Source organism: Typopeltis vanoorti, chromosome 12 (assembly GCF_054136105.1).
Source record: "Typopeltis vanoorti isolate ZY-2024b chromosome 12, IOZ_Tvanoo_1.0, whole genome shotgun sequence".
NCBI lineage: Eukaryota > Metazoa > Arthropoda > Arachnida > Uropygi > Thelyphonidae > Typopeltis > Typopeltis vanoorti.
Genome location: NC_143560.1, coordinates 24,222,066 through 24,249,677, shown reverse-complemented (window position 1 = coordinate 24,249,677; position 27,612 = coordinate 24,222,066). Strand labels below are relative to the sequence as shown.

Genomic DNA, 27,612 nt, shown 5'->3' with positions numbered 1-27,612 from the left:
TTTAACTTATGGATCTGAGATCTTAATAATAAAAATGCATAATAGTAATAATAATTATTATTATTATTTAGTTATCATTATAATGATTATATGTTATTATCATATAATCATACATTGTTACTACCATTAATATTCACTTCATAGTTTTCATTTCTATAAAATTATGGAGACAACAACCATGTTAAGAATAATTACTTTAATTTTGACCTTCATATTAAGGTCATCATTTGTAGCATACACATATATATACAGAGACAAAGCTATATTACATTTTAAACAATATGTATATATGTATGTGTGCCAAGGTAATTTGATCAACTGTTATTCTATTGGTTCGCCCTCTAATGGAGAAAAAAATCGACAATGTCAACAGGGAAATTTACTTGTAAAAGCTGTAGAGCTTCTTAGTTTATTTATTTTTTTTTTTTCACTAGAGGTCAGACCAGTAGAATAATGGTTGATCAAATTATTGTCACTTTGGCATACTTTTGAAATGTTATATAGCTTGTCTCTGTATATATATATATATGTGTGTGTATACTGAAGATAACGACCTTAATATGAAAGTGACCACGCTAGGACATTAAAGTAATCATTCTTAAAGTGGTTGTAGTCTCCATAATTTTATAGAAATAAATGCTGATCATCTGACAGTTCACTTCTCATATCCAAAGCTTCAATTATCTTTATATTTCTTCCTTCTGGAAAACCATCTTTCTGCACTCTCCTATATAAATATATGTGTTGTATCTTTTGTCTATTAATGAAATTGCTATATAGCATCCCTCTTGATGCATTCAAGAATAAAATAACATATTTTTTTCCCTGTCTATCCTTTCTTCAATTATTTTGCCTTTTGTTCACTTTATATCCACCAGTGGCTTACTTTCATGCTGCTTCAGTTTTGGTGGATTTATTTATTTTGCTCTTTGCTTTTATGCCATTAATTGCATTCACTTGTCATCATCATCATTACCACTTGTGCTCTCTTGTTTACTTAGTATTCATACTGTCTTGCTAAATCTCACTTTCATTCTTTTGTTTTCTAGTACCTGTTTGTATTTTTCTGACACAAGTGAAATTATTATTATTATTAATATTATTATAAGACAGACCTCGAAGGGAGTCAGAGACTCATTGAGGGAGGCCACATACTACACACACCAGCTATCATACTTATTCTTGAATTCATTCGGGCTGCTTGCACACACAACATCCTATGGCACTCCATCAAAATCACGCACCACCCTATGAGAGAAAAATCTAGTTCTCACCTCCTTCTTAGCAGCCTTCATCTTCAGCTTCCAAAGATGCCCTCCTGTCCTTTCCCCACCCTCCATAAATTGAAAAATTCCATCAATTGAAATTCTGTGTGACCCTTTCAGAAGTTTGTAAGTCTGTTTGCTACTGTCTGCAGTCTACAAATTCTGTCTTCATAATCAGTATTCCACAATCCTGATATCATTTTTAACACTCTCCTTTGTACTCTCTCTCTAATATATCAGAATCACAATGGAAACCAGGAGACCAGACCTGTGCATAATAGTCCAAGTGAGGTCTTATCAAGGCATTGTAAAGAGGCAAAATGACATCCATATCTTTACATCTGAACATTCGTTTCGGCATTGCTATCATCTTTTGAGTTGTATTTACAATCTTTGCCACATGGTCCCTGAACTTCAACTTCCTGTCTACTAACACTCCAAGATCCCTAGCTTCACCAGTTTCTTCTAGCATAATCCCACCAATATAATACTACATTGGATATCTAATCATGCCTAAGTGAATGACTTTACATTTACTGACATTGAACTGACACCCAATTTCCGATACTCATAATTCCAGAGTATTCAAATCATTCTGCAAAGACTGCATATCAGAAGCATTCCTGATTACCCTACCTATCTTTGCATCATCAGCAAATAGCTGAATGTTGTTTGTCAAATCCTTCCCAATATCATTAATGTACAGATTGAATAACAGTGGACCAAGCACTGATCCTTGTGGTGTACCACAAGGATCAGTGCTTAAATGCTTCCATTGCACTGTCAATATTCTTTCCATCCAGCAACCGATCCCATTCCACTGACCTCATTATACTCAGTATACTCAGTATATTAGAGGAAATTAAAGAGCCAGCCTGGTTGGCCAAGTGGTTAGCATATCTTCTCTCCAGCCAAAAGGCTGTGGGTTTGAATCCTGCCATGGGCATGGGTGTTTGTGATTGTCTGCAAAAATACTACTGGTGGTGGTGAGTGGGAGATGATGTTGGTGTAGTTGGTGGATTGAGTGGTGGAGACAGAGCATTGTAGAGTAGATGCCCTCCCTTGTTGAGTCCCTGGACTCCCTGGAGGTGTCACGTAATAATAATAATAATAAATGAGCAATTCATAAAGGCATATCAGATTTGCGAATGTTACATTCTTCTGTAGAGTTTGAGAGCAGTGGAAAAAGAATAGTAGACTGCCTGAGAGTGAACATGAGGTACGAGGTTGGTCTTTAAAGTTCTTGGCCTCGACCATAGATGGCAACACTACCGGCAAGATTTTTTTTCTAAGTTGGTACATTTGTCATAAGCATCCATGTGAAATAGCAAGTCATTCTATCAAGTAGTTTGTTTCATACAGCTGTCTGAAGCAAAAGTATTGTCTGTATCCCTTGAAATGGATAAAATTGAGTATCATACAGTTATAAAATTCTTTCAAAAAGAAGGTTTAATGCCAAAAGAAATTCATTCAAAGTTCATAAAAGTTTATGGGCACTCTTCTCCTTCATTTTCAACAATTACGAAATGGGCTGCTGAGTTTAAAACATGGCTTTACCAGCCTTGAAAATGATCCATGTGAAGGATGTCCAAAAAGTGTAACAACACCAGAAATCATTGGTCAAGTGCACAATATGGTACTGGATGACTGGTGAGTCAAAGTGCGTGAAATTGCTGAGACTATAGGCATTTCAAAAAAACACATAGGATATATTTTGCATGAAGAATTGCAAATGAAAAAGCTTTGCTCAAGGTGGGTGCCACGCTTGCTCACATCAGATCAAAAATGCACTCGCATGAAAATCTATGAACAGTGCTTGGAGTGTTTTAACAAGAATAAAACTGATTTTGTGCATTGATTTATTACTATGGGTGAGATTTGGATTCACCATTACACACCATAATCCAAACAGCAGTCAAAACTGTGGACAGAAGCCAGTTGTTCAGTGCCAAAGAAGACAAAGTCATTTCCATCAGCAGGAAAGGTCATGGTATTGGTGTTTTGGGATGCTAAAGGCATTTTGTTTATTAATTATCTTGAAAAGGGTAAAACAATAACAGGGGAATATTATTCCAATCTTTTAACCAGATTAGTTGTTTGGCAATGGGAAAATTAAGGGATCTGCAATATAAATTGTTGGAACATCCATCCTATTTCCAGATTTGGCTCCTTCTGACTTCTATCTCTTCCCAAAACTAAAACTTTTCCTTGCTTGTCAGCATTTTTCTTCGAATCAAGAGGTGATTGCAGCTGTAGAGGAGTATTTTGCAGATCTTACTGAGAACCACTACAGGGACAGGATAATGGCGCTGGAGCATCGCTGGAATAAATGTATTAGTCTTAAGGGAGATTATGTTGAAAAATAAAAATAATTTTGAAATTATAAATTCAGTTTTTCATTGTTAGGCCAAGAACTTTTCAGACCACCCTCATATATAGGGAACTGAATAGAATAAACTTGATGTTAATAAAACTGTCAGACTTGATGATATATTATCATACATTTTGAGGAAATGTGCCAGGTAGTTGATATCTGCCCTGACATGGTTAATACATTTTAATTTATTTTAATAAATATTATTAAAATTTAATAAATATAATTTTAAAAATAATTTTAATATAATTTTGGAAATATGAATTTCTTAGATGATATCATAAATTTATTGCTTCTGTTAGCACACTGATACAACATGGCAGTGAAAGGAAAAATCATTGTGTAGATCTGTGCGAAAGACAAATAAAGTTGATGGCATGGATTTCTCAAAAATTGTATAGTGCCATGAATGTAATATGTATGTGTGGGAAGATGTCGTAGATATTTATGTAGTGAGGCTGAATAGGAGAAAAAGAACAAGTATTATTATTATTATTATCTGACACTTCCAAGGAGTCCTTGGACAAATTGCAGGAGGACACTCTATTTTACTTCGCTAAATACCTCTCACCTTCTCCATTGCTACTTAATTCTAATACTATGACACTACTACCATCAATGCCATCTACCTCCCACCATCATCATCAACAAATGGCACCTTGCTCATACCCTCCTTATACAGTTTTCTGGGATAATCTCTTAATCTCTTCCAATCTCCCACCATTTTATGAAAAACCTCTTTAACATTAATCCAATAATAACCTCTTACTAACTTGTATGTCTCTATCATATAATCCTCTTCTTTCTATCCACTAGACTCTGCAAATTGGCCACATCTCAACCTTTCTTCATATTCAACATTGAACAGATCAGAAACAATTCTGGACAATTGCTTCTGGACCCTCTCCAACATCTCTTCATCCTTTTGAAAACCAGGTGACCAAATCTGTATACTCAGTAGTCCATAAGTGGCCTAATCAGAGCCTTATATAATGGAACCAGATTCTTCTTATAAGTCAGTGTCCTCCACATCATTCCGAGAATTCATTGTGTTGTCCTCATGCTTTTGGCAATATGTCCTCTAAATTTCAGATCCTTATTCACCATCACCCCAAGATCTCTTATTTCCTTCACCTCCAACATTACATTCTCACCAAGAGTAAATTCTACATCCGATCTTTGTTTACCAAATTTTAAAACCTTACATTTCACAACATTGAACTGGTGTTCACACTCCTGTACCCATTCACTCAGTTCGTTCATTCAAGTCTTCTTATAAGGCCACAACAGATCTGCTCTACTCCTCATAATCCACCCCCAACTTTGCATCATCAGCTACAAACAGCTGGATATCCCCATTCAAATCTTTCCCAATATCATTAATATATTGGTTAAACAGCAATAGTCCTAAAACAGACTCCTGAGACACACCATTAGTCAATTTACTTCTCTGGGATATTCCTTCCCCCATGCCGGCCTGGTTGGCCGAGTGGTTTAGTGTATCTGCTCTTCAGCCAAAAGGCTGCAGGTTCGAATCCTGCCATGGCATGGATGTTTGTGATTGTCTGTGAAAGCACTAGTGGTGGTAGTTGGTGGTAGATGCTGTTGGTGTTAGATGATTAAGGTTGGTGGAGTAGTGAGATAAAGAGTTGTAGAGTTGATGTCCTCCCCTCAATGAGTCTTTGGACTCCCTGGAGGTGTGATATAATAATAATAATAATAATAATAATAATAATAATACACTTTTTAGATGTGACTTCTCCATACTTTCCTTGAGCCATTTCTTTTTCTCCTTACTCATCCCAAAACCTTCTTCAATTCCAACTGTTTTCCTACATCTCAAGTCATCTCCTTCAATTTTTGTCTTCACACACATTATCATCCTCTTGGAGCATAAACCTTTCTCATACTGTGTTCCTCTGTCCACCCTGAGTCTCCCCATTTTCCTGTTTGTCGTGCACACTTTTTCTCTCATTCTCTGCACTCTTGCTATCCACTTCTTCATTCATAAGCACCACTCCAATTTCTTGTCCCTTATTCTCCTGTTCTTTCAGATCACTTCTTACTTGCTCAGATTCATTCTCTGCACTCATTACTCTCCCTTCCAGCAACAGTCTCTCCAAATTACTCACAACAAAACCACTAAAATGCTGTCTATTACTCTTACACAGTTCAATTCTTCTTTCATACTCATTCCACACATTAACAAACTACATTCTTTTCTCCTCTTCTGCTAACATATCATTCATATTTCTTTGTCTCCACCTCATCTCATCACTGTCATACCTGGGCAATACATTTGCTACCTTTCCTATCACACTATTATCATTTATCCTTCTCAACAATCTCCTGATATCCAATCTTATATTCTCCATTTTCCCATCAAGTCATTTGTTTCTACTACCACTCCAACTCCTTTGCTCGCTTAGTTCTCATAGAGAAGCAGACTTTTTGCAGGGAGAGTTGTGAACGATTGGAATGCATTGTCTGATAATGTGGTTTCTGCAGAGAATTTGAATGTGTTTAAGACATGGTATGATGAGCTGTGTGTATGAAAACAGGGCCCTCCTAAATGAGTCTGTGAGACCGTGAATCTTAGGATAATAATAATAATAATATAAATCTTACATTGGAACAACTCCAAAGGAGTGCAAGGAAAGCAAGATTGCTTCATAAGGGAGGTGAACCGACTCAAGCTTCAAATTATTAGCCAATCTGTGTGTCAGGTGTTGTGATTAAAGCCTTGGAGAGGTTAGTGAGAACCATGATCCAGAACTGGATTGCCAACAGATGCATTCTCTTTTATGGATAGCATGTTTAGCATGGATAGCTATTTTTATAAATAGCTTTCTATTTATAAAAATAGAAATTTTTTTGTTTAAAAATTGTTTGTTTGTAAATAGCCTTCTAACTGCCACTTATCATGTTTACTTTATTGTATTCTATATCTCTTGAAGTGAAATCTCCACAATGAGTTATATTTGTTTTTGGCAGTTTGTATGTTTTTATATATATTGTAAAAATAGACAAATGACCTTTTATCATCCACAGTTGACTCTCGCTGCAGAAAACACTCACTCACACACTATCAAAAGCTATCCAAAAGTCCCAACTGTAGCATCGTATACACAATGGTTCTCTAAAGAAAAATCACTATGGCAAACTATCCACTATAGCATACTATATCTGTAGTCACTACAGGTTTGCTATAGAGAGAGCCTTTTAACTTTTAACTCATAATGCCTTTTAACTTTTTTATTTCATACTTATATTAAACTATTTATTCTAGGTTGCTCTGACTAATTAAATAGCGTTGCTTCATAAAAATAATATAAAATAAAATATAAAAAAAAACTTAAATAAGTACAGGGTGATCAAAACTTAATTTATCTCTGTTTAAAGCCTTGTGTGCCTCCCAGTGATCCAAATGCTGTGGAAGAACTGAGAAAAAAAAAAGTAGCTCCAAAATTCACCACCAGGATCAACTGTATAATGTACAGAATGTAGATGTAGTAATTTTTCTATTGTGTATAAGAAGGAGAAAAGCGACACAAGCATTAATAACACATTTTTATTCATTTCCATTATGCATTCAGGCTTTATTCAGTGTGCTCCCTTTCCCAGTATACCACATACTGCATTATGTCTTTCAGTGCTGGCAAGTTATCAAGATGATCCTGATAAATCCTGTCTTTGAGATTACCCAGGGTCAGAAGTCACAGGGGTCAGATCAGGTAAGCAAGGTGGCCACACAGTGATATAAATGCACAGCTGATCACTCTGGCATCTGTGAAATGTTCTTCAAGAACATTTCACATAATTGAAATGTTCTTGAAGAACCTCCTGTATGGATCGACTGATATGTGTGGAGGAGTCCCATCCTGCATGAAAATGACATAATTCCTGCACAGGGACTGCTGTAACTGTGGCACAAGAGAATTGTTTATCATATTGCAATACCTCTCAGCAGTAACTAAACAGATCACAGAATCTGACTGGTTAATGTCCTCAGAAAAGAGTCATCCAGTGATAAACGAAAACTGTAAACCTGCACCAGACAGTAACTTTAGGTTACTGTCTGGTGCAGGTTTACAGTTTCTTTTTCACTTGGTTAGACTATAATAAATATAGTTTAATCCTTTATCCAAGTGTGAACAAACAAAGTTTGCACCAGAAAATATCTTCAGGACTGAATATGGTGTTGTACTACCTTACTGGGGTAAGGTAGTAACAACACCGGGCAACTCGCAGCAAAGTTGGACCAAGCTACCATTACTCCTATTCCAGTATCTCCCGTAATGCAAAACACATCTCCTTGTGGATATGTATAATGTTATGCATTAAGGGATTGGCCGCTACCCAGACTAGTTTCGATCTTTATTGAGGTCTCTTCAGTGGGAGCCAGGCCCAGTGGTGGAGATACCAGGCAGAAGCAATAGCGAGGTCATCTTTACCTATAGAAGTTGCCAAAAAGGTTTGCCACCTTTTTTTTGTTAAATTACTCTGGATTTAGAGAAAGATGTTGATAGTTTATTTTTCACTTGGTTAGACTATAATAAATTTAGTTTAATCCTTTATCCAAGTGTGAGCAAACAAAGTTTGTGCCTGAAAATATCTTCTGCCTGGTATCTCCACCACTGGGCCTGGCTCCCACTGAAAGAGACCTCAATAAAGGTTGAAACTAGTCTGGGTAGTGGCCAGTTCCTTAATGCATAACATTATACATATCTGCAAGGAGATATTTTTTGCATTACAGGAGATACTGGAATAGGAGTAATGGTAGCTTGGTCCACCTTTGCTGTGAGTTTCCCAGTGTTGTACTACCTTACCCCAGTAAGGTAGTACAACATCATATTCAGTCCTGAAGATATTCAGGTGCAAGCTTTGTTTGCTCACACTTGGATAAAGGATTAAACTAAATTTATTATAGTAACTTTAGGTGAATGCAAAGGAATTTGTTGGAATGCATGTGGGTTTTGCATAGCCCATATTCGGCACTCGTGGGTATTTACAGCTCCGTTCAGGTGAACATGTACCTCATCTTCCCATAAAATCATCCATGACCATGCAAAGTCCAACTGCAATCGAGCAAGGAATGTTAAAGCGATTGTCAGTCTACTTTCAAAGTCTTGTGGGTGCAATTCCTGTGTCAGGGTTATCATGTATGGGTAGAAATGCAGAATCTTCTGTAGAATTTTCCAGACAGTTGTATAAGGCACGGTGCTTAAGGGTCAAAGCTGTATAACTGAGAGGAGACTTCCACATAGCCGTTAAAGGAATGCGGAGAACTGACCAGGGCTTCTGACCTAATGTCCAATCCTCACCTTCTTGTGGTGCACCCTGTTGAGTATCTACTTTGATACTGAACGAACGAGGATGGGCTGGCAATTTGGGATTTAGTCAACCAAATTGTATTCTTATTGGTTAAACCAAAATAAAAAATGATGGTACAACATGACAAAATTTCATGCCGGCTGGGGCGTCGCCCGGTTAAACAAGGCCCCCGTTGTTTTCGCCAGGGAACCAGGGCAAACAGCGAAAAGTCAGCTACTGGAACAAATCTGAAAACAAACCCCAACTCAACATCACCAAAGTTAAAGATCGGTACTATCAACGTAAGAAGCCTGAATGGCAAAGAAATGGAGCTAGCTGAGGAATTAAATAAGTACCAGATCGACATAATAGGGGTGACTGAAACAAAAAAGACCAAAACTGGTGAGATCTTTCTGAACAATAAATACAAAATGTTATATTCAGGCAATGACAATCAAGGAAAAGAAGGAGTAGCCATAGTATTCAACACAAAATACGAGGCTAATCTTCTTGAATGGCAGTCAGTCTCAAGTAGAGTAATGTGGACAAATATGAGAATGGGGAACTGGACTATGAGACTTATTTGTGCCTATGGTCCCACAGAAGGTTCTACTAAGGTAGTAGTGAAGGAATTTTTTGACGCTTTAGAAAAAGCAACTGACACAATGAAAAAGGAAAAGTTGGTCCTTGTTGGGGATCTAAATAGCAGAGTAGGAAATGATTGTGAGACATACAAAAATATTTTGGGAAAATTTAGAGAAAAGTGCAAAGCTAATAATAATGGCAAATATCTGTTGGATTTCTGCTCAGGACATGGACTGGTTATTACTAACACCATGTTCCAACATAAAAATGTGTACAAATTCACATGGAGAGAAGAGGTTAGGAATAAGAAAAGTCTCATTGACTATGTTATTGTTGATAGTGATGTTTTCTCCTTGGTGCAGGACACCAGAGTGTACAGAGGATTTGAAATTGGAAGTGATCACTATTCAGTCCTGAGCAGGATAAAATTGAATTTCATATTGAAAAGAATAACATGTAAGAAAGTTTTAAAGCGAATAAAAGTTGAACAGCTCTCAGATGTGAGCTGTAGACTAAAATACACAAAGATTATTGAAGAAAAAATGGAAGAGTTTGAGAACAGGAATCAAACCTTGGAGATTCAGTGGCAAACTCTGAAGAAAACATTGATTGATTCTGCCAGATAGGCATGTGGTGAGGTTGTCTGTAAGGATAAAAAAATCAGAACTCCCTGGTGGACACAGGAAGTTAAAGAGGCAGTGAAGGAAAAGAAGAAAGCATATCAAATGTTTCTGGCAAATAAGTCAGCTTGTGCTCTTAGAGAATATAGAGACAAATGCAAGAATGCTAAACACTGTGTAAAACTAGCTAAACAAAAGTCATGGGAGGACTTTGGCAAGAATATAGAAAATAAATATCAAGAAGGTGGCAAAATATTCTGGAGGTTGTTGAAGAAGCTTAAGAATGGAGGAAAGAGTGCTGTAAAAGGAATTAGAGATGATAAAGGTGACATGAAAACAGGAGAAAAAGATATCCTTGAAGTATGGAGTAATTACTTTGAAAAACTGCTAAATGAAACAAGCAGTGATGACAGCACAGTGGTAAAAAACACTGACCAGGCATGCAGGCAGGAATACATATCCATACTTGAAGTAGAAAAAGCCATCAAAGGCTTGAAATGTGGAAAGGCAGCAGGAGTAGATGATATTTGACCAGAAATGCTGAAGTATGGTGGTATAAAAGTCTTACAGTGGCTGCACTGCATAGTTCAGAAAGCCTGGACAGAGGGACGAATTCCCAATGATTGGAGTAGAGCTCTCATAGTACCCATATATAAAAAGGGAAATAAAACTGAATGTGAGAATTACAGAGGTATTTTCCTACTGATTGTTCCTGGCAAGATCTATGCAAGTATACTTGAGAAATGGTTGAGAAGAATTGTGGAAGAAAAGCTTGGTGAAGAACAAGCTGGATTCAGGCCAAATAGATGCTGTCAGGATCAGATCTTCACTTTACGACAAATAGTCGAGAAAGCATGGGAATATAACAAAGATTTGTATTTAAGTTTTGTCGATTTGAAAAAGGCATATGACAAGGTGCCAAGAGAGAAGCTATTCAATACGCTGCAGTTATATGGTGTCAACGGGGCATTATATCAAGCAATACTTAGTCTTTATTTGAGTTGTCAGTCAGCAGTTAGAATTGAAGGAAGTACAGGAAGATGGTTTAATGTTAAATCTGGTGTGAGACAAGGATGTACATTATCCCCCTCTGTTATTCATTATCTATATGGATCACATTATGAAGGAAAGTGGTATTAAATCTGATATGAAAATTGGAGATGCTAATGTCAGCTCTTTGCTTTATGCGGATGATGTTATACTTCGAAATAAATCTGCTACAAGTCTGCAAGATTCTCTGACTAAATTGAATAGCTGTTGTAATAGATATAGTATGAAGGTCAGCAATAAAAAGACAAAGACAATGAAAATAGGCAGAATCGTTGAAAATGTCAACTGTGTTGTGAATGGAGAACCTGTGGAACAAGTAAATCATTTCAGCTACTTAGGCACGAGTTTTACTGAAGATGGTAAATTAAATATAGAAATAGACAACAGAATCAGCAAAGCTGGTATGGCGGGAAGTCAATTGAATAAATTCATATGGAATAAGAGAGAAATTAGTAGGAACACTAAATTAGCTGTATACAAGACAGTGTTCAAACCAGTTTTAACTTATGGATCTGAGAGCTGGGTCAGAATTAAAACACTTGACCAAAGACTAGAGACCGCGGATATGAGAGTCCTGAGAAAGATTAGAGGCTTGAACAGATGGCATCAATGGCAATATCATATTAAAAATGAGGATATTAGGAAAGAACTTGACATTGTCAGCATCCAGGAATGCATTAGCAGAGCTAATCTCAGGTGGTATGGTCCCTTAAATAGAATGGGAGAGGAAAAATTAGCAAAACAAGTGTTCTCTGCCAGGTTGGCAGGAAAACGACCCAGAGGAAGACCAAGATATAGGTGGATTGATACGGTACAAAATGCCTTAGACGATAGAAATATAAGATCTGATAATGTTGGAGTCTTGACAAGTAACAGACTGATTTGGAGGAAAATTGTAGATAGGAAGTTAGTAATGATGTAATTTTTTCATGTAGTACTGTCATATCCTGTACATCCCTTGAGGGTACATGGCAGGAATTTGATGATGATGATGATTGTATAAGGCACATGTGAGTATCTATATAGCACATGCACTGCAGCAGCCAGTGCTGTTATTTATGGCCTGCTACACAACAGCAGTAGTAACTTCATTCACTTGTTGTGAACTGGTTGGGTTGCAACCTCTGCCAAGTCTAACTTCCAACGATCCCGTTTCTTCAAACTACTAATCATTCATTGCAGAATGCATGGAGATAGTGGATGTCATTGATGTTTGTTGAGGTGTTGAAATTCACTGAGTGCAGCAACAGCATTGCAATTATTTAGGTGGTACAGATTCATGAGCAAACCACATTAGGGCAAGGTCAGTGCCATCACTATGGATAGTATTAACAATCAGAATGAAGGGAAAACTTCGGCGTTCATCTTTTTAAACTCACCTGACACCTGCTGAGCTGTCAGGTGAGTTTAAAACTCCATGTATTTTGTGATATTAAAATGCCCCTGGTGGTGAATTTTGGAACTGCTTTTTTCTTCTTCTTTTTTCTCAGATATGACTTCTGCATGACACACAATGTATTCCTGCAAAGTTTTGCAGCATTTGGATCACTTGGCCTCTACAATGCCTTAAGCAGAGATACTTTAATTTGGTCACCCTGTATATTGAAAATCGAAAATAATAAAAAAAAGAAGTGGATGATGATCTCCTGAACATTATTTCCACTTTAAAATGAATTTGATAATTTCATTTTGCAATTTTTAGAGTAAATCTAATTATACAGTTGATCCTTGAAGAATGTGAGTTTGAACTGCATGGGTACAATGATATGCTGAATTTTTTAAATAAATATGTTGGACATTTTTTTGGAGATTTGTAACAATTTTAAAAAAAAAATGCAGATGAGCCATGTAATCTAGAAATATCGAAATAATCAAGAAAAAGTTAGATATTATGAATGCATAAAATATATATAGATACTAGTCTATTTTATCATTTAGTACCATAAAATATACACAAATCTATTATGAAAAGTTAAAATTTATCCAAATTTGAGCACACAATGCTTATAGACTGTACATGGTGCCATGTGCAGTCGAGAGAAATGTAAACAAACCTAAAGACGCAGTATTAAATCATAACTGCATAAAATTAACTGTTATTAATTATTTAGTTAAATTAATTAGTATTAAATAAAAAGTTTATAACGATTCATTCATTAGTGTATAGGCTAAGCTACTATAAAGTAATTTGTTGAAGCAATGTAGAAACAAGTGCTGCTTCTTCGTTATCAATGCATGAATTGTTATACCTGTAAATAAATATGAATAATTTCTTTTTCACATTATCTTTTAATTTTTGATGTCTAGTGTTATTAATATGTATAACATCTACAGTGTTTTGTATCATATAAGACAATATTGATGTAGGTACTGACAGACATATGATTCATTTGTAAACAGATGATGTAAACTTGCTATTGATAAATACAGTATATTTCTGTAAATGTAATCACCGTATTATGATTTTCTTAATAAACTTTCCTTTTCTCTAACTTACTTTATTGTAAGAGTACAGTATATAATACATATAACATACAAAATATGTCTTAACTGTTTATGTTATCAGTAAGGCTTCTGGTCAACAGTAGGCTATTAGTAGTTAAGTTTTTGGAGAGTCAAAAGTTATATGCGGATTTTTGACAGTGTAGGGGGTCGGCACCTGTAACCCTCATGTTGTTTAAGGGTCAACTGTAATTCCTTATGTTAAATTATTTTTAGAATGAATTTTACAGACAGTTAATTAACCAGCTGACTTGATGTCTGCTCTAAAATGTATTGTGTTATATTTTGCAGACCAGGATGAATGTTCCATTATTGGCATGTGTGCCAATGGTGTTTGTGTAAATGTTCATGGTTCTTTCATTTGTCGTTGCAAGCCTGGATTCACAATGTCTCCCAGTAGGCAGTCTTGTATAGGTAATTAATCTTTCTTTGTATGTTTTTTATGTAAGGTTTTTTTATTACCTGATTTCATAATAATAATAATTATTATTATATGATGCCTCCATAGAGTTGAAGGATTCATCAAGGGAGGACATTTACATGTTACGCTGCTATCCACCACCTATACCATATACTGCCCATTAACAGTATTTTTATATTTTATTTGCATGTGTTCCCTGGACAATTTGCCTGTATGCAGGATGAAAAAACTAATTTCTAAGAGAAAAAAAACACTGCTTTCTCCATATGGATGACTAACTCATTTGTTAAAAATCCATATAAGGATTCCTCTCATCATGACAAGAATTATTTTACAACTGAAGGGAACAATGTTGAATTATTCTTCCCTATTTCTGAATTCTAAATTTTAATATGGTATTGGACTTAAGAGCAGAAATATTTTATAAAGTGTTCATTACATACATCAGAATTTCATGTGGAACTGCATAACAGCCCACATATTTAAATATACGGTACATAATACCCACATCCAATGCCAGTGAAATGAGCATTTAGAGTTATGGTTGGTTATATGAACCCTGCCAATATAAACTGTTACTGGCTTCGTTGGCTAATAGATAGTCACTACTCAGTCCATCAGACTCCGAATTCAAATCCTGCTGTGGCATGGATGCTAGTGAATGTCTCTAGATAACAGTCTTCATTGGGTGGTGTAAAGCTACCTACCACCATGCTTACTGGAGGTATGAAGTAGCTTGCAAATTATACCTGTGGTCTCTAGACAAGATTCCCAGATTATATTGACTTATATCCCACTTATGTTATTGATATACCATAGGTTTACAACTTTTCATGTGTTTGGCATTTAAAAAAATGCAAAAATAATAATAATCTACAATGAAAAAAGAAGAAAAGAACATCAAAATAATAATAATAATAAAAATAATAATAATCTACAATGAAAAAAGACGAGAAGAACATCAAAACCACATAGTTATAAGTCAATAAGTAAGTTTGCAGATGAAGAAATGCTGCGACTTTGAAAAGAAGTAACTTCAAACATTCTAATTTTTGGGAAAATTAGAATGTGATGTGCAGAACCCTCCCAATTTAAGTAAATTTAGCTATAAGAAACTGTTAAAGGTCTAGGAGAATGTTATTATTTGCCAAAAACCCTAACAAAACTGGCCTAACCCTTAACTGTAGCTAGAGGACACAGTTAGAGCGTGAAGGATAGTGTACTTAAAACAGCACTAGTTAGGGTGGGCCACCAAAAAACTATGCTATCTAAAAGTCTGCAGTTGGTTTTCTTTTTAATTATATGAATCCAACTCATGATGTGCAGTGATTGACCTGAGAGAAAACTGACTCTTCAATCAGGGAGAGAGAAGGGAAGGTAAGTCAAAGGATGGCAGTTTGCCAAACAGGCTTCAGTGCCATACACAATCAAAATCAAAATTTCAGAAGTAGCAGTTTGCTGAGCAGGCCTCAATGCAATACAAAATTGAAATCGAAATGACAGAGGTAACTGCACAGGCTTTTCCATATCTTTCCATGCTATATGTCCAGAAGATGGATGATGTATATGCACAACTTTTGAATACAGCTGAGGAAGTACTATCTGCACCAAAGAACGTTTTTGTTAACTTTGTTATTTAATAAAAACTCCCACTCATGTTATTGATATACCATAGGTTTAAACTTTTCATGTGTTTGGCATTTAAAAAAATATAAAAATAATAATAATCTACAATGAAAAAAGAAGAGAAGAACATCAAAACTACATAGTTATAATGCTCCCTACATTGATAGATTGAGAACTTGTGGATTGCAGAGGTTGGTTGATAGGCGGAGAAGAGGGAATATGATAGGAACATTTAAATTACTAAAAGGTTTTTATAAGATTGATGCAGGGGAAATGTTTCAGCTGTGTGGTAGTGATGGAAAAACTAGAGGTCATCCCTGGAAATTAAGGAAAAGTGTGGTTAACAAGGGTGTGAGAACGAGGTTTTACACCTGGAGGGTGGTGAATGAGTAGAATGCATTGCCTGACTCAGTTGTGAGTTCTTCATCTGTAAATGACTTCAAGAAGACATATGATAGATATTGTTTTGATAGTTTGGGTCTCCCGCAATGAGTCTACTGACTCCATGGAGATAACCGTAATAATAATAATAATAATAATAATATTGTTCTGATGCATTTCTGACAAAAGACTACAGAAGACATATTGTACAGTGTGTCTGAATTGACAAGAGTGAATTCACATTGGTCATTTTTGCAGTAATTGGAGGCAATGAATGATGACAGATGGTCAACTTTTATCTTTAGGTGTTGTAACAAGATGGAAACTTGGTGAGAAGGAGGTGGAAGAACAAATCAGCAGAAGCTATGCCTAGTGGTCTTTGCAAATGGATCATGCCTTCTGATCAGAAGGCATGTTTTCTGCATTTAGCTTTTTTAAAGTCAGATTTAAATTTATTGATGGTCATTTTGTATTTGTTGCATGCTTTATTAAGGCTGAGAATGAGGCTGTAGTTCTTGTGTTAAGTTGATTTGGGCAGGCTAAAGTTTTTCTTGGCCTGCTTTGCCACATATATTAAAACATAGCTTGAATAGTAGGCAGGAATTTTGAATAGAGTGTAGAATGAGCCTTCATTCCAGTGAGGATAAGGTCATTAATTTGCTCAGAATAAATGTTGAGATATATAGGAGAATGGAAGCTGTGGTCTGATCATGTATGGGAAGAATAGAAATTCCAATAATTCACTTTTCGTGCCATTGTAGTGCCAAAAGACATGAAGTGAAAATGGCTGAGGAATTCTCTGGAAATGGAAATGTGCAAATGATCATTGTCTGAGTTAAGGAGAGAAGAAGTGACCTCTGTGGTATACTTGTGAAGGAGAACTGGTTTAGAAATGTTTGAAGGTGTTGGAAGAATGTAGAAGATTACCTGGTATTCGGGTGACAATGAATGACAATGATTTACATTTGATCATTGCTTACATTAAATACTTGTGCATCACTTTCAGATTGTTCAGCAATCTGAAGGATTGTGAATTCATTGTGAATCCAGAGAGAAGAACACATGGAGAGATGTGTTCTTCTCTCCATGAAGTCACATTCACTTTCAATCTTGTGAATGTGACTTCATGGAGAGATTGAGAGCAGTTGATGATAGGGAGGAAAGACTGACTGTAAGTGAGCAAGAGGTGTATGGGGGTTGAGCAAACTAGATGTTAATAAGCTGTGGGACATGATTATATATCACCATGTATTCTGAAGGAATTTGCCAGGGAGTAGACACCTGTCTTGACATATTTTTTTAACACGAGTCTTGCACTCGGTCAAGTCCCTAAGGAGGGTAAGATTGTGTCACTTCATAAAGGAGGTGATTGAACTCAAGCATCAAACTATAGGGCCTATCTGTGTGTCAGGTGTTGTGGTTAAGTTGTTGGAGAAGCTTGTGAGAATGAGGATCCAGAGTTGGGTTGACAAAAATGGTATTATCTTTGGTAGGCAGTATGGATTTGCTAAAGGGAGGTCATGTTTTAGTAATCTACTTACTTATTACAATAAGGTGACTGCTTCCTTGGACAGAGGAGAAGGATACAGTAATATACTAAGATATCACAAAGGCTTTTGATAGATTACATGATAAGTTGACAGTCAAACTAGAGCAGATTGGGTTGGATGTTAGATTAGTGCATTGGATTGGAGACTGGCTATCTGAAAGGTATCAACAAGTTGTGTATGGGGGAGCAATATCCAGGAAAAGGAAAGTCACTAGTGGAGTACCTCAGGGGTCTGTTTTAGGGCCATTACTGTTTAAGTTGTATATTAATGATATTGGCAAAGATTTGGATAGAGATATTCAGTTGTTTGCGGATGATGCAAAGTTGGGATGAACCATGAAGAGTAGGGAAGATGTGTCCTTACAAGAAGACTTGAATAAATGAGTGATTGGGCACGGAAATGGGGATATGAGTTCAGTGATGCAAAATGTAAGGTTTTAAGATTTGAGAAACAAAGATAGGATGCAATTAATGCTTGGTGAGGATATATTGTCGGAGGTGGAGGAAATAAGAGATCGGGGGGGGGGTGATAGTGGATAAGGATCTGCAATTTAGGGGATACATTGCCAAAATTGTGAAGACAACACAAAGAATTCTGGGAATATGTGGAGGAGACTGACTTATAGGAGTAGAGAGATTCTTGTTCCATTGTATAAGGCTTTAATTAGGCCACACACGGACTATTGTGCCCAGATTTGGTTACCTAGTTTTCAGAAGGATGAAGCGATGCTGGAAAGAGTCCAAGGTGACTGACTAAGGTAGTTTCTGACCCTCTGGAATGTCGAGTATGAGGAAAGATTGAGAAGATGTAATTTGCAGAGTGTGGTGAACAGGAGGAAGAGGGAAGATATGATAGAGACCTACCAGTTGGTAAGGGGTTGTTATAGGATCAGTGCTGGAGAAGTTCTACAGAAAATAGTGGGAGATCGGGGGAGAACCAGAGGTCATCCCTGGAAACTGTATAAAGAGGGTGTGAGTAGGGGAGTGAGAGGCAGGTTTTTTTCATGCAGAGGTGTAAATGATTGGAATGTCTCGCCTGAGAGTGTGGTGTCTGCATGGAGTTTGAGTGTGTTTAAGACACTGTATGATGAGCTGTGTGTGTGATAAAAGGACCTCCCAGATGGTCTTTGACTCCGTGAGGTCTTTGGGTAATAATAATAATAATAATAATAATAATAATAATAAAACTGGAAAAGGGAATCCAGTTAGAGTTGCAGAGACTGAAGTCATCTAGGAAGATGATTCTAGTGTTTGGATGGTTAGACTGCAGATAGTTAGGTTTCATTAATAGTTGTAGAGGTCAGTGAGTTTTTAGAATTTAGAGAATGATTATGATGTAGATCATAAAAACGAATGGTACAAGGAAACTTTAAACCACACAAGATCAAAAACAGAGAATTATAGGTTTAGCATTCGCCGGAGTGGGACATTGAATCAAACAAAGGCATAAGTGCCATTTTGTGGTGGAAGGAATTGCACACAGTATTGTTTGGACAGTAGAAATGTGCGGTGGTTGTTGAGGTTAATTTTGAGATTCTGTTAGAAATAGGTCATACATTGCTGTCTGTAAGTGATGGCATATCATTTATTATTGTATTTATGCTGTAAATGTTGATAAGGTGGATGGGGAGATGATTTTTTTTTTTATGCTATTTTTTTTCTGTAATTATTTTTGGTTTATTTTTTACAAAGATTTTTTCAATCACATTAACACTATGCTTGTTTGATATTCTGTTTATGTTCACTTATGCGATTAGCTAATATAAATCAGGAGTATGTGTTCAAATGAAATAGACTATGGACATGCTGCCCATAAAGAGCACCCAATCTGCTTATTATGTTGTGGCCTTAACATTCCTCCCCCCCCCTCCAACATACCACTACTTGGACTCCCATCCAGGTGAGATCTGATAGATTCACAATATGCTTAGTATGCATTTAATGGTGTCACACTGCATGGAAGAAAGAAAGGGGGGGGGGGGGGTAGAAACCAGAACTCCTTCTCTAGAGACCAAATATAGCATAGTTACTTTGGTCAGTAAGCAAGGTGGTGGTGTTTCACTTGGAAATGAAGGTAATTTCTACCTGGTCTGATTGGTATGTATTCCATCTAGGAAGATAACACTTTACAACAGAAATTATTATTATTATTATTATTATTATAATTTATTATTGTTATTAAGATGACCGGTTTTTTTAATTATTATAATAATAATACATAGTAGTACGTAATAATACGCATAATAATGGGATAATAATACTGCGTAATAATAGGACGACATACTAAATAGTATTACTGTAAAAGAAAATCTATGGAAAAAATTTAAAAAGTCACTTAGTAACACACATTTACAAACCTTATACAAAAACACAAGAAATCAACTAACAATAAAAATTCGTAGGGCAAAAAGACACTGCTTCTACTTCCAAAAATTCATAGAATATAACGACAACATTAATCAAATATGGGCTACATTCAACGAATTAGTAACTCGTAAAAAGAAAACTTCAGCACAAGATTTTATTGCAAAAAGCTTCAGTCAGGACACAAACCAAGAGGAACTAGCAGACTCATTCAACCATGTTTTCACACAACTCAAAAAAGACAAACTACCAACGATCAACAAAAAACTACCGGCACAAAGTCAACAACAAACGATGTATTTTCCACCCGTAACAAAACAGGAACTGAAAGAAGCACTCCTACACTAAAACCAAAGACCGTTCCAGGAATAGACAACATTAGACTCACACACCTTATAACACACTTTGAACAAATAAATCCAATATTTTGAAACTCGTGAACATAATATTCGACACAGGCATTATTCCATAACAACTAAAAACTGCAGTAATTATGCCAATATACAAACACGGCAAAAGAAACTATAATCAGAACTACAGACCAATAGCTACCCTACCAGTCATCTCAAAAATTCTTGAAAAAATAACACACACCAGACTACAGAAGTACAACATCATCTCACAAAACCAATACGGCTTTCAGAAAACAAAAAAATCACCGTCACTTTATTAGAAGAAATCGCCGACACAATAAACAAAGCTCTTGACAAAAATAAGTACACTGTCCTTATACTGCTGGACCTAACCAAAGCATTTGATACACTTGAACATGACATACTACTCATCAAACTATACTCAATAGATATAAGAGGAACACTGCATACATGGTTCAAGAACTACCTCTCAAACAGAACACAAGTACCAAAAATAGGTACATGTCACAGTCGCGGTATACGAATAAAACATGGTGTACTCAAGGTGCCATATTATCACCCACTCTATTCAACATATATATTAATGATGTTCATAACATATCCATAAGAAGTCAAATATTTCAGTACGCAGATGACACTGCACTACTAGCAATCCACACAGACATCAACACGGCTCTCTGCAAAGCACAACAAGACCTAAATGAAATCACAACATACTTCTACCAAAATGTAATTCTAATCAATGGCACAAAAACACAGATGTTGATAATACACAACCCAAGAATCATATGCCCCGCATCACTATCGATGCACTGTCACACATACCGCTGCATTAACAACAAAAATACCTGCCAATGTTCCGAAATCAAACCTGTAACACATGCAAAATACCTCGTTCTCTATATAGATTCCCACCTTAAATGGACAAAACATATAGAATACTTACACACCAAACTCGGATCATCACAGCAAAACTCTTCCAAGTTAAAGACATTATTCCATCCAACATAAAAAAACTCCTATATAATGGTATCTGCGAATCCCTGCTCAGATACGGAATAACAGTCTATGCAAACACATCAAACAGCTACCTAACAAAATTAGAAACATTACACAGGAAAATCGTGTCAACAGTGATCCAGACACCTTACATGCAACAACCAATATCCGACAAGCACATGGCGATACACAGAATTCTGAGCATTAAAAACCTGAAACACTACATGACATTAACAAGGAATTACTTCAACATCAAATATCGAAACAACAGAGAGGGTTGTTGTAGGTCGTGTTATACGATAAGTCTATATCCCTCTATAACCCTCTATATCCCTACACCCTTCAACAATTCATACGGTTCTTTTATGAGATCAAATCAGACACCCACTCAACTCAACAACCTACCAAGAAATTTAAAACTCATAGATAACTACAGAACATTAAAACATGAACTCTGGAAAATATACCAACAAAGTTAATATACCACTCATGCTAATATACACATCACAAATCATTCAAACGAGCATTTAATGCCAACATCCCATGCACAAACAGTAGCAACAACATAAATAGTGAAGACTAAATCCCACTCCCTTCACAAAAGCTAACCCAAGCTTCGAAATATGTGGGATTAACTCGCGTCACTCAACCACACGTAATCCTTATAACCAAAGAAGCAGATTATGTAATAAAACAGTTAGTAAAGTATACAACAATAAAGAAGATACTGAAGATACTGATTATTATGTGATAATATCATTAATATAATACTCTTATGTAACATGAAAAAATAATGTAATAAATTATTCTTATAATTAAAAAATTATATAAATAAAAAAATATTATACAAAAAATTCTGAATATTCTTCTAATGCTAACCATGAAAATGCATAATATAGAGGCAAAAAAAATACTATTAAAAATTTTAGTTGAAATCGATGTAGAAAATGCAGCACTTAGAGCTGAATTCTGTAAAATTATTTAATGTATTATTATAAGTTGCAATGTCACTCAAGATGTCTATTGTATATGTGTAAATATTTTAGCAATCAATAAATTACTATTAGTATTATTACTGTTATTACGTCATACCTCCAGAGAGTTCAAGGACACATCGAGGGAGGGCTCCTACTCTACACCCCTCCATCTCCACCACTCAATCCCCCAACTACAACAAACCACAACTATACCAAAGAATGTGAACTCGGTACGTATGACATAATGTAAGATGTTATGAAGATGCTTATATCAAATAAAAACCATATAAAGTACAGATTCTTTAGGTTGTCAAATATACTGATAACAGCATTATCAGATGTTTCATATTAATATCACATATTTGATTGAAAATGATTAAAAGAAAGAAAATGATGAAAGATTTCTCAAATTTCTAAATTGTGGTGAAGAGGATAAATTTCTTACAAGTGCTAAAGTTATTATTATTATTATTAACATCAGACCTCCATGTAGTCAAAAGACTCATTACATTACAGGAGGTCCACACTCTCGTGCAAAAAAGATCATTGAACCATGTCTTAAATACACTCATAGGTTCTACATTCACCAGTCACTTTCCATGCAAAGAACACTCTCCTGACTTCCTTGCCAACACCCTCCAAGGATGGCCTCCTGTTGTTACCACATTCAACTGGTAAGAACCTCTCACCAACATATATATCTCAGTCATATCCCCTTGCCTTCTTCTATTCACAAGATATTTCAAGAGGATGAGGATATCTTAATTCTCTAAGATATCCTCATCCTCTTGAAAACAAGGCAACTAGATCTGTGCACAGTAATCCATGTGTGGCCTGATCAAAGTCTTGTACTATGGAGGGATCTAAGATATCCTCATCATTTCCAAAATTGATCACAATGGTCTCACAATTTTAGCAGCCAACCTATCTTCTTTCACCACCATACCCATGTATTTAATTTCCACCATCCTCTTCAAAATTTCCCGATTAATTCTATCTTATGAATCCTATTCTGGACTTCCAAATTTCAAGACCTCACACCAGACAGCCTCAAAGAACCATCTCATCCACCTAATATCCTCTTTAATTTTGTTGATTGTAGTTCTTCACTTATCATCAGCAGTACCCCTTCTCCTGTCCAATTCCCTCTATCTCCCTGAGAATACAAAACTTTGTCAACCAGGTATCACTGATGCCTATGATTTTTGGTAAAGTCAAGCTCACCAATACCAAAAACTTTTCTCCCTTATTTCTGATACTTCTGGCATTTTGTAATTAAAATGAAAAGCCAAACGGCTAGTTTTCTGGCAACTTAATAGATATTAAAGGGATAAAAAACCTATGTTGTTATATAGCCAGTAAGTGAAACTCAAGATCGAGAACTACGATCTATGAGTTTCAATGCCGAAAAACTATCGGCGAAGGCAATTCGAAGCAAAGGTGGAGCAAGCTCCCTCACTATTCTTGATATTCTCTCATAATGTAAAACACAGCTCCTAGGAGATGTAATACTGTCACTGCATTATGAGGAGAGGTCACTACCCAGACCGGTTTCAACCTTTTTTGAGGTCTCATCAGTGAGTAGGTAGGCCTGGAAGATATCAAAGCTTAGTGAAAAGAACTTACATACCTTCACTATACGAATGCCATAAAGGTGTGCTTATATTTTGTAATTAAAATGAAAAGCCAAACGGCTAGTTTTCTGACAACTTAATAGATATTAAAGGGATAAAAATCCTATGTTGTTATATAGCCAGTAAGTGAAACTCAAGATTGAGAACTACGATCTATGAGTTTCAATGCTGAAAAACTATCAGCGAAGGCAATTCGAAGCAAAGGTGGAGCAAGCTCCCTTACTATTCTTGATATATAACAACATAGGATTTTTATCCCTTTAATATCTATTAAGTTGCCAGAAAACTAGCCATTTGGCTTTTCATTTTAATTACAAAATATAAGCACACCTTTATGGCATTCGTATAGTGAAGGTATGTAAGTTCTTTTCACTAAGCTTTGATATCTTCCAGGTCTACCTACTCACTGATGAGACCTCAAAAAAGGTTGAAACCGGTCTGGATAGTGACCTCTCCTCATAATGCAGTGACAGTATTACATCTCCTAGGAGCTGTGTTTTACATTATGAGAGAATATCAAGAATAGTGAGGGAGCTTGCTCCACTTTTGCTTCGAATTGCCTTCGCCGATAGTTTTTCGGCATTGAAACTCATAGATCGTAGTTCTCGATCTTGAGTTTCACTTACTGGCTATATAACAACATAGGATTTTTATCTCTTCTGGCATTTGTGTACATCCATTTCAACATCCCCTTGGACCCACAGTTACCCTTTTTAATGTCATTACCAACCCATTTGAATCTGAACTTGTGTAATTGCATTCAGTATTGGAAGGAAGGCAAGATTGCACTAAAGAAGTGACAGAATTAAAGCATCAAATTATAGGTCAATCTATGTGTCAGATGTTGGTTAAAGTGTTGGAAAGGTTGATGAAAATCAGGATCCAGAATTGGGTCGACATCAATGGTATTATTATCTTTGATGGACAGCACAAATTTGCTAAAGTTAGGTCATGCTGTAGTAATTGACTTACTTACTTATTACAGTAAGGTGATAGCAGCATTGGATGTGGAAGATGAATACATAGTAGTATACTTAGAATTTGCAAAGGCTTTTGATAGGGTACACACATTCACTCTTGTTTGATAATCAAACTAGAGTGAATGGAGTTAGATATTAGACTAGTACATTGGAGTGGAGATTAGCTGTCTGATAGGTATCAACAAGTTGTGTATGGGGGATCATTATTCCAGAAGAGGAAAGTCACTAGTGGTGTGCCTCGGGGTCTGTTTTAGAGTTACTGCTGTTTAACTTATATGTTAATGATATTGGGGAAGATTTGAATAGGAATATACAGCTGTTTGCAGAAGATGCAAAGTTGGGACGTTCTAGGAGGGGTAGAGGAGATGTTGTGGCCTACAAGAAGACTTGAATAGACTGAGTGAATGGGCAGTTCAGTGTTGCAAAATGTAAGGTTTTAAAATTTGGAAAACAAAGGTGGGATGTAAAATTTACTCTCGGTGGGGATATATTGTTGGAGGTGGAGGAAATAAGAGATAATGGGGTTATGGTGGATAAGGATCTAAAATTTAGAAGACACATTGCCAAAATTGTGAGGACAACACAACTAATTCCTGCGGTGATGTGGAGGACACTAATTTATAGAAGTAAGGAAATTCTGGTTCCATTATATAAGGCTCTGATTAGGCTACATATGAAACTGTGCAGATTTGGTCGCCTGGTTTTCAAAAAAATGAAGAGATAAAGTAAAGATACCAAGAAATTATATACTTAGTTTAATCCTAGTATGCAAAGCACATATCCTTGCCGACATGTATAATGCTATGCATTATGGGAAGGGTCACTACCCAGACCAGTTTCAACCTTTATTGAGGTGAAAAAGTAAAGGGGGTTGCTCATCATTGGCCTAGAGTAGTTGGTATAGGGATGCAAGAGAGCCTGATAGTATTAGGAGAAAGAATGACAGAGAGATAGCATGAGAGATAGAGAAAAGGCCTCAGTTCTTTTATATCATCATATAGCCAAAGGTTATCAGTTTTCCTTTTTCACCAATCTCATATAGATGAACAACCACAAGACCAACTGAAACTAAAACGCAAAGATGACTGATACCCAGGTGGTTAGCCCCATCTGGGTTAACTGCCTTGAGTTGGCCTTCTATGCCTGGGATTGCTCTCCAGTCATCCATGCAATTGACTCTAAGACCACATTGAAGTTCACTAAGAGGATGAAACTATTTAAAAAACTTCTCATAGCAAGAATAAACAGAATTATGGGTGGTCTACACCATCTAGTGATAAATTTGATATCTTCTAGAATGCTTTTTTCTAAATACAAAAATCGTCTGACTGAACAATAAAATTTCCACAATAAAATATTATAAAGCATTTGGATGTCATATTGCTGGTTTTCAAATCCATGTTTCTTTCTAACCTTCCATAAATGGTATTTTAATTCATACATACATACATACATCTTCAAGATCCACCTTTCCTAATTGGGTTGTGGGGGCAACAGCTGCAAGAGGAACTTCCAATGATCACGATCCTCTGCCACCAAGCTCAGGTGTTCTGGTGGGATTCCCAAATGTGTCCACCCAAGGTTTTGGATATAATCTATCCAGCGAGTCCTTGGCCTTCCACGTGGCCTCCCACCCTCTGGCTTGGCAAAGAGGGCCTGCTGAGGGAGCTTCTCTTGTGGCATTCTGACCAGGTGCCTGTACCAACGTAACTGTGACCTCTCAACACGGAGAAGCAGCTGTTGAGTATTGAGGGTTTCTCGAATTGCAGAGCCTCTGACTGTCGAGTCTTGTCAGCCCCGCAACCCCCTCGAAGGAACCTCATCTCAGCCGCTTGGATTCGTGTCCACATTCCTTCGGTCATTACCCAACTCTCATGACCATAGGTGAGGATGGGGACATAGACTGTATTGAAGATAGCCAGCTTTGCCTTCTGGCTTAACTCCCACTTCAATACTACTGAACGGCCAAGCTCCTGCAATATTGAGCTTGCTAAGCCAATTCGAGTATCTAGCTCTACGTCCCATTTTCCATCATTCATGAATATGGAACCAAGGTATTTAAACTTCTCCACCTGCCTCATTGGGATTCCACTTACATGTAGAGTGCACTGGGATGGTTGTCTTGAGACCACAAATGTTTCAGTTTTGGCCACACTGATCTTCATTCCAGCATCTTCACAAACAGCTGCAAACCTACCAAGGGTCCACTGGAGGTCATCTGTGGAAGAGCTAAGCAGAACTAGGTCATCTGCAAAAAGCAGACGTCCAATGCTACATCTTCCAATTGTGACACACTCACTGCCTCGGCTGTGCCTATCAATCTAGTCCATTAATATTATAAAAAGGAGGGGTGACAGAACACACCCTTGGTGGAGGCCAATGGAGACTGTGAAAGGTTCAGACTTTGTGCTGTTTACCCTGACACAAAACTCTGGACATTCATACAGGGATTTGATGGCAGCTAATAGCTGGCCATCCAATCCATACTCCTGTACTACTTGCCAAAGCTTATCCCTAGGAACCCGGTCAGATGCCTTCTCCAAGTCCACAAAACATGTGTAGACATTCTTGGCATATTCCCAAGATTTCTCAAAGACT

General features: G+C 36.6%; 1 protein-coding gene across 1 annotated transcript in view; it reads left to right on the top strand.

Moving 5' to 3' along the window:
• The window catches only part of LOC150100631 (fibrillin-1-like), a 1,594,375-nt gene that overhangs the window by 253,933 nt on the left and 1,312,830 nt on the right, over window positions 1-27,612 (top strand). Inside the window, exon 11 of the mRNA XM_090401848.1 lies at window positions 14,001-14,123. Within this exon, the coding sequence (XP_090257974.1) occupies window positions 14,001-14,123 (123 nt within the window). The remainder of the gene's footprint in view (window positions 1-14,000; window positions 14,124-27,612) is intronic.